Below are 13,814 nucleotides of genomic sequence, written 5' to 3' on the forward strand. Positions count from 1 at the left end.
GGTAGCAGCAGCTGCCGAAAAATGAGTGCGTTGAAATTATCACCCTTCCTTTTTCATCCTACCGCAAGCCTTGGGTATAGGTTAAACAACAGTAAAAATCTTCAGAACTTTTAAAACTGTAGGTCACTGGAGAAAAAGGCATGGAGAAGTAATGGCAACCTCTTCTCTCAAGAATTTCAGGAAAAGCATTAACAGTCCCATTTCTGGACTGACTTTTTTGCTAATGGCATGCCTGTAAGATGGCAGAATATACTGTTGCTTTTCAATAGCATTGGATCTGAGTCAGAAGACCTGAATTTGAATCCTGCTTCTGCTCATTTTATGACTGTGCTTTTGGGGCAGAACCTTTAACCTCTCTGGGCCTTAGTTTCCTGATCTGTAAAATGAGGGGGCTAAAAGAGATAGCCACCAAGGTCCCTTCGAGTTCTAACGCCCATAAACCTAGTTTGGGAATTCTATGACTCCACAGACATTTTATGTGGGTATGTGGAAGGGGTTCCCATGCCCCGCAGACAATGCCAACTCCTCTGCTCCCACTCCAAATAGTTTTCGAGCCCAAGAAAGCACAAACAGCGATTTGCTGCTCCTCATGTTATCGAGTAATTTTTCAAATTCTTACTCAATTACACATTACAGTCTTATCTACAATCTCTGCAGGCCACATAGCCCTGCTTTCACGTCATGCCCACTGTGCCTCTAGGACACAAGTATCACTCCCAAATAACTCTGGCTCTCATAAACATGAGATCGTTTTACATTAAGGTTTGCAGGAATGTGGCTTTTTTCCCCATCTTGGAGGAGTGAGTGGTAAGGGGAGGGTGGTTTGGAATATGAGGGTTAAAAATGAAGTTTCTGTTTCTACTCCATCAATGATTAACTCTTTTGCTGCTGAATGCAGAATAGCTAAGACTTCTGGACTAGCAATACTGCACCCCCAGGGCCAGAAGGACAGAAGAAAACAAACACGAAATAAGCACACTTTTGCACAGAGAAAGGCCCATGCTTATGAGAGATGGAATTATGTGGGAGAGAGATTTGCATTCAGGAGGCAAATGTGAAGGCAGGATGTGAATGGAGGACTGTGCTTCTATGGAAAGGCACTAATGCCAGCAAGGTCTGGCCTTCTGAGGTGGGACAGGAGTTTTCCACTGTAGTTTTCATCTGGGAACAAGGTGTTTCAAGTTGATGCTATGAAGGGACTAAAAACATCCATTTCATGAACTTCATTAATCAAACTAACAGATAAAATCTATACAAAATGCTTAATGCTTGGAGTGAAATGCTGACAGGGCAAAGCTGAGATAACTTACATCACCATAAATCATAGAATAAATGCGGAGATCAAGAGAAAAGGCACAACTGACTCCAACCATCTCTGAAAAAACAAAGCCTGTTAGCTTCTAAATGAAGCCTTAAAACCCAAAGCAGGAGAAATAACTAAGTGGAGCACATGGTACCTTGGCGTTGGCTTCTGTCCTTCTCCCAGGGTAATTATATATATATATACATACAAACACACACACACACACACCCCCTTACATATATATATATATATATATATATACACATACATACATATATACATATACATATATATACATATATATATACATACATACATATATACATATACATATATATGCATTTCTATATAAAGAAAGCTGAATTAGACATAAATCTATAGAAATACATGTGTACATATATATATATAAACACATACAAAATCTATGTACATATAATTTTATATCTAAAGGCATTTTTATATTAGGACATATTAGACACATATGAAGACACATACATATGTACATAAACACACATTCAAACATATTTATATTCATAATTTTATATATAAAGGCATTTTTACATACAGAAAGTCATATTAGATATATTGTATGTATATATAAGCACAGATATAAACATTTATATATACATGTAATTTTACATATAAAACATGTCTCTATAAAGACATATTAGACATATATGAAAATGTGTATACATAAACAAATATATACACATATTTCTGTTTATATATATATGTAGATATATAGATCTAGATCCAGCTCTCTATATCGCTACATGTAGATATACTTCTATCTCCATATCTGCATAGCTTGGACTTGTGATGGGTAAAGGGAACGCTCCCTTTTTTTTTTCTTTTTGGTGAGTCAATTGGGATTAAGTGACTTGCCCAGGGTCACATGGCTAGTCAGTGTTAAGTGTCTGAGGCCGAATTTGAACTCAGGTCCTTCTGACTCCAAGGCCAGAGCTCTACTCACTTCACCACCTAGCTGCCCGAAGGGAACTCCCAATAAGGAAACCGTTTATCAATGCTGATCAGCAAATAACTGCTCTGCAATTTTTAGTGTTAAAAAGTCACCTAGGGCACTAAAGAACTTTAGTGACTTGTCCAAGACACACAGTGAACATGTGTGAGAAGCAGAAGTAAAACCTAAGCCATCCTGACTGGCAAAACATGTATAATAAGGTATAGACTTTGAGCATACAGGTAGAGATAGATATATCTAGACACACATCAATATATACCCACAGTGTGTAAATACAGCTGGATAGATGGAGGGACCTGGAAGCAGGAAGACCTGAGTTCAAATCCAGCCTCATGCACTTTTGGGGTGAGGGGAGAGGTGGAGGCTATCAGGGTTAAATGACTTGCCCAGGGTCACACAGCTATTAAGTGTCTCAGGAAGGATTTGAAGCTAGGTCTTCCTGATTCCAGGGCTGGTGCTCTACCTAATGCGCCACCTCGCTGCCCCTTCCTCATAAACTTCTTAGCTGTGTGACCCTGGACGTGTCACAATCTCCCTCTGTTGCAGTGGCTTCATCTGTAAAATGGGGACAACAATAGCACCTACCTCTCAGAGCTGTTATGAAAATAAAATGAGAAATAATATTTGTAATTTGCAAACCTTAAAGCACAATATAAATGTTAGCTTTTGTTATTACTGTTGTTGCTATTATTATTATTACTAGACCTATTTAGAAGCAAAACAAAGGACTATTATCTTTTTCATTCCTGGAAAATAAAAGCAAATACTTGGGAGGTTGTGGGCATTAGAATAGTTCCTTACCATTCACACAGAGGCTACTTAGGTCAGGGAAATGATGGGATCACAGATTTGGGGGTGGAAGGACCCAAAAGGTCATCTGGTCCAACCCTGACATTTTACAGATAAATAAACTAAAGTTCCATGATTTGCCCAAGGTTTCACAAGTACTAAGTGGTAGAGCCAGCACTCAAATTCAAGTCTTCTGACTCCAAATCCAAAGCTCTTTCTACTGCACCCTGCCTTCAGGATTTTCTGGAACAGTCTCAAATTTGACAAAATAATGTATACTTTTAACAAGGCTTGGAAAAGGAATATCATTTTTATGCCTGAATTTTGACTCAACACAGAGCACGTTGTCTATATAACAATCCTATATGGCAGATAGGCAAAAAAAATCATCATCTCCATTTTACAGATGAGGAAACTCACACACAGGGAAAATAAGCGGTAAGCGGATTGGAGCTTGTTCAAGTGTTGTTATTCATCCTTCTTTCTCCAGAGGACCAGTGAAATCATGACAGTGATGTCTTGGCTTGCTCCTGAATTGGATTTAAGTGAGGAAGAGCTGTGGCAAAGTCATCAGCCTTACTTTCTCCTCTGGAACTCAAGTCTTCTAATTCTATTGTCAGTGCTCTTTGCATTACTATGCCATCCTTAAGTAGACCTAAATGGTATTTGAAGAGGAATAAATGATCCAAGATGCTATCATGCTATCTTTAAGGGGAATTCAAAACCATTTCCACCATCCTACAAGAAGTGTCGCCTAATCTCCCTCCTAAGGCAATTCTTCATTCCCACTCCAGTGCCCTTTCCCTGGCTAAGGGATCTCCAGTTTATTCTCTCTTTACCTTGTGCATACATAGTAGTTTGCATGTAGTCTCCCCATTTGACAATGTGCTCCCTGATGGCAGGGACTGCCTTTTGTCTTTCTTTCAATCAATCTCCAGCACTAAGCACGGTGCCTGGGACACTTCACAGATCTTTACTGAGTGTCTAGCGGGATTTTAAGTTAAAATCTGTGCCAACACCATAGCCCCTACGATTCTACTCACCACTGAGAATAGCTAAGAAAAAAAATCCCATTTCTTTACTTCTCAAAAAATTTATTTAATATCACACTTCCTTTTTTTCTTTTAATTCAAGCCCTGAACAAAACAGTTACAATATCAAAAGCTGTACTCCTCCTTCTAAGCCACCCAAAAGAACAAGGCCAAGCCAACAATTAATAGATTATTTACTCAAAGGGCAATGGAAAGGCTCATAATGGATGGGTATGAGTGGGCTGCAACCCATAAAGGAATAATGAAGAATCTAGAACATGCTCAAGAAAGAGGATGGACTATACATAGACCCAGCAAAGGAGGGTAGAGGGGGGAAAGGCTCCAAGCATATTGGGGGGACCCTCTGTGGTTAACTTAAGACAAGAGTAACATAAAATGGACCGGCATCAAGGGGTCGCAATCTGCATTGTTGCATGGAACAGCCACATTAATGAAATCACAGAGTCCTTTGAGTATTGAACAATTTTTTGACCACATAACTCACTGAACTAACTAAAAGGCTAAGGTTTAACATAATTATTCTGTTCATAGTGATGACAGAGGTCATCATGCCAGCAACCCAGGGATTCAGTTATAACTCCACCTCTGGCCTAGTCAGCTAACTAACCCCTATTTCAATGCCGACAGTTCACCGTATCACTGGGTCACCCTATCACTAAGAGATCAACCTATTTGTCCATCACCAACCTGGTAGGTTTCCAAGCTACCTGCCATACCCCTCTCTCCAGGGATGGCCAGGATTCTCAGGGAGGCTCCACCTCCACTCTGATCAGATCATGCTTCCACAGCAGTTTAGGGTTTGAGGAAATTCCAAATAGCTCCACATCCCCAAAACACATGGAATCCCTGTCATGAACCATTCATTGCAGGCATCAATGACTATAAAGACAGGCTTATGAATGGAGAGGAACTGTAATTAGTGAAAAGATCGCAGCACTACGAACCAAGAGACTCGGGTACAGCTGATGCTTTGCCATTTGCTTTAGTCACTTCCACTCTCTAGCTCTAAGATTCCAGAGGAAATCCATTTGGACTAGATTTTCTGAGGTCGCTTTCAACTCTTGGAGAGAAGACGCTCCGACCGTGAGGTAAGCTCAATATTGTCACCACCATGAAAACACAAGACTGGATCTTGCCAAATGAGTCAGTTATGGGTGACTTAGACATCTGGAAAAATGCATTGATTATTAGGGTACCACATAGATGTTTTGTGAACTGGAATTAACATTTACTGAAATGATAGAAAGCCTAGTAGCCTGAGAGAGTACCTTCATCTATCTCTCAGAAAGTATGGCTTATTCATCTTGCAAAAGATGACTCCAGAACCAGACCCCCGGGGACCTCACTATTAAAAGAAGTGGTTGCCAACCATTCAGAAACAGGATGTATTTTTTAAGACTCACGGATCATGTCATGGTATGTCATGTCCAAACCACCATGTGCTCTTTGTTTTCTGAATTTTGTTTTCTTCTACATCCCAGACCATGCCAGCCAACCACAGATGAGGGGGTCATCTTCTCCCCAGTGAGAGCAGGCCCCACCCATCGTGCCATGATTTTAAACCAAAGATGTGAGGTCTGCAATGCATCAACATGAACTATGTTCCAGGACTTTTTGAACATTTAGTACATTTTTAAGCAAAGAGGGGAAAAAAATGGCCTTTTCCCTGGCAGATGGCATCCTAAAATAACCACAAAGATTGAGGAGCCTCACTGCCCAGCTGTTTCTCCTTCCTTAAGGATATGCACATTTCAAGTCCAGAGGCATCAACTGCTGATGAATAAGTTAAGATCAAGGCCACTCAGTAGCAAATGACTAGAGGAACCAAAAGGGAGGATTCTCAGCTTTGTCAATTTCCCCCTCTGGCACATCATGGAAGTTGGGAGTTGCTCCTAACCCAGGCAACAGTTATCCTAGACTGGGAGAAGGGTAATTAACAATAGTTCTTTTTCAGGTCCCTATTTTAACTCCTGCTCAAAATGGTTCTAAACAGATCCACTTCACAATTGGAAAATCTGCTGAAAAGGGCAGACAAAAATGTAGGCTTTGCACTTTGCCTTGTCTACAGAAAGTTTCTGACAAATTTTAAATGCTATTGGGAATACTACAATTCATATTTTCTCTTGCTTTCAAAGGTAAGATGAGGGATTCAGGTGCTTTGATCAATTTTAAAGTTTCACTCTAGTTTGCCTCAGGAGCCTGCAAATCAATGTTCCCAATTTCTGATAAAGGCAGAGAGACACTTTTAAGTCCACCCTCCACCCGGGCCCTCTCCTGGCTTCCATCCCCTCCAACAGCACACATTCATCCAACCACAGGACAGATTCATTCAGCCAACCAACATTTCTAAAGACCAGTACTACCCTGAAGTGCTATGGAGATACAAAGTTGGACCAATCTTGGTCCTTGCCCTCATTTACAATCTAATTAAAAGGGAATTAAGATGTAAGAAATCTCTTTAACATAAGAGTATTTGGGGGAAAGGTAGCTGTGAATCATCTAGGAGACCTGAGTTCAAGCCTAGCCTTTAAAACATATTAGCGATGTAACCTGGACAATTCTTGACAAGCTGCAGAGAAGGTGCTTTGGTACTAGGAGTTTCCTCAAATGGAGTTCCCTATACCAAAAAGCCCCAGATCCAGTCCAAAGAGAAGAGTCTGTGGTCAGTGCCACAGGACTGGCACTGTGGGGGTGCGACCTGGAGGTTCTCACTTGTGGTTGAGATGAGCAAGCAAGTCACTGCAGAGAAGAGCAGCCGTAAACTGGGTTTTGGTAAGATGGTGCTTGGTAAAGACTATGCTGGCAGGAAATAGGGGCAGGAAGACGGAATGAGCAAAGGAAGAAAGATGTATGTTCTGGGAAAGGTTCAAAGTGTTTGGAGCAGCTGCAATAACTGCAAACATTTTAAGGGTGTGAAGTGCTCTCCCCTCAACAGACCTTCTGGGTAGACAGTGCTATTATTGACTATTCCCATTTTAAAGATGAGGAAACTGACATTCAAAGGGCTTAAGTGACGACCATGGTTATACAGCTAATGTTATTACTGAAGACTGGGTGCCTCTTGACTCCAATTTCAATACTCCCTTTCCCTGACTCCATGCCATCTCTACAAGAATTTATAATGGGAAGAAATCAAAGACAAAGCTGGAAAGATAGGCCGAGGCCACAGGGTAGAAGACCTTTACCAGGCTAAAGAGATGGAGTGGAAGAAAGCTAGCCAAAAGCAATGGCAAATTTAGATCTATAACTCCCCCTCTGGAACAAATAAACAAACAAACAACTCGAGTCACTGTTCAGACTCTACAGAAGAGATTCAAGGGTCTGAGGGTTAAGACAATGAATACTCACAGGAAAACAGATAATTTCTAATACTTCTAGATAGTCCTCCAATGATTAACAGCATGGTGTGCTGGATTAGGAGTAAAAGGAGTTGGGTTCAAATCCTGATTCTGCTACTTAATTCCTTCCTGGATATATTTCCCCTCTGGGTTTCAGTTGCCTATCTATAAAATAAGGTGTTGGACTAGATGACCCCTAAGGTCCCTTCTAGCTGCAAACTGGTGAACAGCTATCCCCTCCCCTATAAACAGCAATGACTAAGACACAATCATTAACCCAACAGCTCTAAGGGACTGTTAGTCTTTTTTCATTAAAGTAACCAAGATGTCCAGGAGCCAGCCTTGACAATTTGAGCCATTTTTGAGTTTTTTAAATCAGGCAACTTCCAAAGGAAATTTATTATATTCTACAAAAAATAATTCCGGATCTACTACTAGTTAATACTAGTTGACTTGAATTTTATTAATATAGATATCTACATATTGATTGCTTTTTCCCTCAAGAATAGCATAATACAAATACTTCCCTAATAAAGCCCCCAGAGACTCAGGTATAAGGTAAGCAGTGAACTTGCCTTAAAACCTGGGTGAATTGAATGGAATTGAATTTCCCAGGAAGGAAGCTTAGGGCAGTGGGAGGAGGAGACAGAGCCAGTGGCCAGTCAGCATCATTCATATGTAAGTCAGGGAAGAGCATCTGGGACTTGCAAAACAGGGGTAAATACTATAAACCATAGTATTTGAAATTGGATAGGTCCTTAGAGATTACTTATTGTACTCCTCTCATTTTACAGATGAAGACTGAGGCCTCAAGAAGTAGTCAGTTGTTCAAGGTCACAAAGGGTGTAAAGGAGCAGGACCAGGATTTGAACCCAAGACTTCCTGACTGGAAACCCAGCAGTCTTTATCCCTGTCAGGTCATACTCAGCTTACAATGAAAGCAGACAAAAGCTGAAAAGAAATCATACTCTCCGGAGAAACAAAGGTGAATGATCTGACCAGAGTGTAAGCCCAACCAATTTTACACCAGGAAGCTTACAATAAAGTGATGTAAGCATGAGGAGGAGACTGTAGCTACTGAATGGGCTTCCCCAAAACAAGTTTCTGTTCCCATTCCCTGGAAGAACACTCTAACTTAGAAAGGTTAAGGGCCTCAGACCATTTCCAGTCACGGCCTCCCCTTCCCTTACCAAGCATACATGTTTCTACTGAAAGGTACCCAGCATTTGAATTTTGCCAACTGTTTAATTTTCATCCAAGAAAAGTCTGCCTGGCTACAACGAGGCTCTCTGTTCCCTGGTCAAGACATGAAACTGTGGGGGAAAATACAGCCCCAACAACAGCCACTGAGCTATTTCAGGCAAGATGTTTTACGGCTGCCTTTTTACACAAACTGATTATGTTTAAAGCTCCCCGAGGAACGGGGACTGGGGAAAAAAGGATCTTCAGCAGACCTCTGTTGGCATGGGCAAGAGGCAATGGAGTCTCCTTGGGGAATTAACTTACTCAAATACCATCGATCAACATTTGAAAACCCACACAGATCACGACTGAGCCCTCAGCTTCATCTCTTGCCTGTAAAAAAGAGGTTCTGAAAGAGTTAAATTGTTCCAGGCAAAAGGGCTGAGCTTATTCTATCAAATGCTCCAGATGGAAATCACAGAATTTCACTCCTCAGCTCTGTGGAGCACACGCACTGTTCTCCTATGGCAAAAAAAAATAAAAAAGACACAAGACCCACAATGTTCTCAAGAAAGAGAATTTTTACTTCCAGGCACACAGTACAACTCTGTTTCAGACTATTCCTCCAGGAATATTTGCATTAACTGTCAATCACAACCTTTTTGGGAGACTATAAAAACTTAAGAATATGCCAAAAGCGGTGTGTGTGGGGGGGGGGACAGGTCCAAGAGGACTCCGCAAAGAAATGACAATAGCCTAGACCATATGACCCTTGCATCCTTGGTGACATTACCTATACCTCAGCATTGTATCAGCTCAAATCCCAGCAAAGGGACTAATATCCTAGGAAACCAAGGGGCCCCTGAGGCATGGCTGTGGAATTTGACCAGACACCAAAAGCCTGAATTTTACTAAAGGAATCTGAATCCCCACAAGCCAAAAGCAGTGCTCTTGTCTTTAGGAAGGAGACAAGTTAGGCTGCCTCTGAGGGCAGCCCCCAGCAAAACCACAAAGGGATTGATGAGGTTGGGCCTTACAGCCTCCAAAGTGCTATACCTCCCCACGTGGCTACAAAGACTAGGAAGGGAAGGAAAAAAAAAACACAAAGAAAGCAAAGAGTGTCTCAAAAAGTCCATTTTCATCGTAAGATTTAAAATTCATTCAGATAACTGAAGAAAGACCCAGTAGAATAAGGAAACTCTGTATTCAACAACTATTGGAAATTCTTTGAGGGTAGAGATTCTGTCTTTCTTTTTTTTAAATTCCCAGTACCTAGCAGAACAAAGGCAGTGTTTGATAGTGGAAAAAGAACTGGACCAAGAACCCAAAGACCAGTTCTGCCTCTAATTATTGGCTGTGTGACCTTGGGTAAATCCTTTAATCTCTGGGCCAGTTTCCTCATCTGTAAAATGAGAGGTTTAGACTGGATTATTTCTATGGTTCCTTCTAGCTCCCAGATTCTATGATTCTCTACAATGTCAATGGGAAAAGACTGGAGGGAAAGAAAACTCTTCTGTCTGTGGCAAGGTTAAAGAGAAACCTCAAAGATCCAATTGCATTACATCACCTCAGAGAGCAGTGTTTGTAAATATGCAAGTGTTTAATTCTCTGAGACACACAGCAGAATTTCCAGAATTCCTTTACCAACTGGATCAGTAGCTAAAATGGTTCTATTAACACCTTTCAGTCCTGAAGCTTCCTAAAAAAATGTGTGTAAAATCACTTTGCACCCTTAGTCAAATGGGGTGCTTCTGGAGAGAACCTGGAAAAGTGGAAGTTATTAACTCTATGGAAACAGTTCTAAACAGGATGTGAAGAAGAGAGACAGACCCAGTTATAATGAGAGGGGGGATTCCAACCAGCAGAATGCAGCCAATCTGGACAGGACACAAAAGGCCAGTGGCCTATTGTTTGCAAAAAGAGTCAGGGCTTATCAACCAGGACAAGAGGCCAAGACCTCACTCAATTCTAACTCGAAGCCACACCCTCCCAGCCCAGCACTACTGGATCTAGGATTGAGTTAGCTCCCTATCCCAGCTGTAAACCTACTGGGGCTTTCAGTCAATTGATGAGAGACCCTTCAGAGCACACTGCAGAGGCCAGCTAACTAAGGAGATAAAGAGATCTCAGCATGGTAGGAGCTGCAGATTAAGCCTCTCCAGCAGAAGTGATCAACTGGCTTCCCTTTTTAAAGCCTCCCAAGCATTGGCTGAAGGAGGGAAGGGTTACAAAGCTCTCCCCAAGTCCTCACTGTTGTAAAAAGGTTTCCTAACATAGATACAGGGAGGGGAGGAGGGGACACTTCCCTCCACCCTGAAACAAAGGAAAACCTAGATTTCCAGCCATGTGTTATAACATTCAAGGCCTGTTTCCATCCCCCAGCTGATGTCTCGCTAGACTGAGGCACATGGTTATCTCCAGTGACTGATTAGCTGGCCAGGTTGGGTAGCCACACAAATGTAGGTTGTGTGTTCCTCATTAACAGGCAGGAATCCAGGAAATGAAGAGCAGTAAGGAATCTAGGAATGAGCTACAGGAAAGGGGATTCACTAGTCAAGTCTATCAGTGGACCTAGGAGAACTGAGAACTGGTCACTTCCTCTCTACAAGTTCACATTTTCATTCCAGTTTGGCAGAGAAATTATTCAGGGCTTCAAAATAAAAAAAGGAAAAGAACAAAGGGTTAAACATGATTCTTTCTTTCCTTTTTTCAGAACCACAACCCTGGGGGACGCACAATTCAATTCAAAACCCATGGCACTATATACAAATTCAGGGTGGAGTGGGAAAGGTTGGAGGTGGTTGCCTTGATTTCTACTCTCAACATAACTAGCTAATCCTAGATGTAGCTGGGCTACCGGGGACCAGGCAGGTACGCCTAGCCGAAGGTGCTCCTAGACTGTCTCTTAATACCACAGCAAGTCTTACGTTTTAAAATAGCTGCAGCAGGGGAAAAAAAAAACCACCAAGAAAAAAAAACCATCCTTATAAACCCAACCTCTCTGCAGAAGCTTTCCAAATAGAACACCTTCTCTAGGTTGCCTTTCCCAGCCCGGATTAGTCTTCAGCCTGTGAAATGCATTTCCAAACACCTGTCAGATTTCAATCATTCTAAAGACCCAAACCCAAAAGCTGATTGCCCCTTTTATCCTTCCAAGGACCACGTGCCCCTCCCCCCCATTCAGTCTAGTCAAGGTAAGGGGGCACTTACAGTGACAGCCCGGCCCCTAGAGCAGACCTTAAAGCTCTGGACAATCTCATTTAGTGCCTGTGGCCCCTAGCCTTGCCATCCTTGGGTGGTACACACCCTCCTCTGCCCCTCACCCCGACAGTCTTCTCCTCTGAATAAAAACTCCCCCACCTGTTCTATCCAGGGAAATGAAACCTTCCCAACGAGCCACAATAGCCTATATTTAAACATGTGAATATATATATACATATATATGTATATATACACATATATCTACAAGTACATATGAATAGGTTTGTATGTAAGCACAGTTATTTTCAAAATCACCTACCTTTGACCTGAGTATCGTATTCTGCTATGATCTCCTTATCCTTTTTGAATTTAGCTGGAGACGTCATGTTTCCTTCCTAATTCAGCTCCCGAATGGATAGATCCACCCGACAAAAATCGCACCACTGAAATTAAAATCCTCAAGATTTCCTCTTCTGAGGGTCGATTGGTCTCCCAGCAGAATCCAGCGCTCCGGGGAGCCTCAGTCCGTAGGAAGGCTGCCGGCTGGGGAGGCAGCAAGCGGCCAGCGCGGCGGGAACATGCAGATGTTGGGGGTGGTGGGGGCCGGGGCGGAGCAGCGGCTTCTGTTTCCTAGTGTCGAGCTCCGAGCCGAAGCATCAGCATCAGCCAGGGGAGCCGCAGCGCCGGGAGGCTGTCCTGGGGACTGACATCAACGACACAGGCAGGGAGTGGAAGTCCTTCCGCACAACAACATGGTGTGGGGGTGTGGGGATGTGTGTGCACGCCTGACTGTGTCAGTGTCTGTGCGAGAGTGTGGGTGTGTATCTGGGCGTGTGTGTCTCTGTCTGTATGTCTGTATATCTGTCTGTATGTATATATGTAAGTGGGGGAGGAGATTGGAGGGTTGCTTCTTTTTTTGTTATGTTTTACGGGCTCCTGAGATGATGCAAATCAAATCCCAAATGGGAGCAGCAGCAATGCAGGATCGGAAGTCGTTTTCTTCGGTTCACTTGCCTGTAAATGCAGGAAAAGGGGGAGGGGGAGAGAAAAGATGGAGAAGGGGGTATCAACCGGAGAGCAGATACCAATACGCAGGCTGAGGGTGGGGGAGACGACGTCTTCCCAAACTAGGAACAGCTGAGACCAAGCCCCATTCACCTCCACCCCAGTAGGGTGGGCAGGAGAGTGGTGGAGGGAGGTGCAGCAAGGTCAAGAGAAAGGGGAAGCTCCCTCTGAATTTAAAGAGACAAAATTATTTCAAAGCATCTGCTCGCTCGGAGCCATGGGAGGGCTGCAGAGAGGCTCAGCCTAAGCCCATCAAACTGCGGCAGCCACCCACCCCCACCCGCCCCAAATCTTGCCAAACCTGAGCAGTGCCCAGCCCCAGCCAAAGCCTTCCTGGTCTGGACCTCGAAGGCCCCTCACAGATGTGATGGCCATTGGACCCCGCCCCAACCCCAGTATCTCCCCTAGACATCAAAGGGCGATCAAAAGGCGAGGGCAGGGGGAGGAGGGGGTGCGGATGCAGTTCCCAGCAGGGACAAGCTACTAGCGCACAACTTTTCCTCCCCTTCCTCCTCCTCGCTGTTTTGTTTTTGGTTACTAGCTTCCCTTGGCAGCAAATGCAAAAGGCGGGGGGATGCCAGGGGGAGGGCGAGATCTGCAGGGAGAGGAGGGGACCCTACTCTGCACCGGCTACATTCAGAGGAAAAATGTGGCCGGCAGAGGCAGGAAACGGGGCTACAGAGTCCAGCCAGGACACGGCCAGCAAAGCGCGGGAGGGCAGCCCTGCCTTCACAGCCTTCGCTTCCCTCCCCTTCTTCCCCCCACTTCCCAGGAGCCTGCTTTCCTGCCTTCCCCCCAGCCCAACCCATCCAGGCCTGCGGGGACCGGCCCCTAGCGAGCGGGGGAGCCCCCGCCGCCAAATTCCAGATCCCAGAGCCCTCTTCCCCTGGGGGCGCATTTTC

At 43.6% G+C, this 13,814-nt stretch overlaps 1 protein-coding gene across 11 annotated transcripts in view; it reads right to left on the bottom strand.

Annotated features, from left to right (window-relative positions):
* SRGAP2 (SLIT-ROBO Rho GTPase activating protein 2) overlaps positions 1-13,814 on the bottom strand; it is a 254,626-nt gene that overhangs the window by 239,581 nt on the left and 1,231 nt on the right. For 9 of the 11 annotated variants that reach the window (XM_021003033.2, XM_021003030.2, XM_021003034.2 and 6 more), the window contains exon 2: positions 12,167-12,861. In XM_021003033.2, coding sequence (XP_020858692.1) covers positions 12,167-12,233 — 67 coding nt within the window. In that variant the 5' untranslated portion in view covers positions 12,234-12,861. Of the gene's footprint in view, positions 1-12,166; positions 12,862-13,213; positions 13,408-13,814 lie in introns of those variants that run through there. The other 2 variants (XM_021003032.2, XM_021003036.2) reach the window with 2 other exon arrangements.

Source organism: Phascolarctos cinereus, unplaced genomic scaffold (genome assembly GCF_003287225.1).
Source record: "Phascolarctos cinereus isolate Bilbo 61053 unplaced genomic scaffold, phaCin_HiC Scaffold_5;HRSCAF=322, whole genome shotgun sequence".
Taxonomy (NCBI): domain Eukaryota; kingdom Metazoa; phylum Chordata; class Mammalia; order Diprotodontia; family Phascolarctidae; genus Phascolarctos; species Phascolarctos cinereus.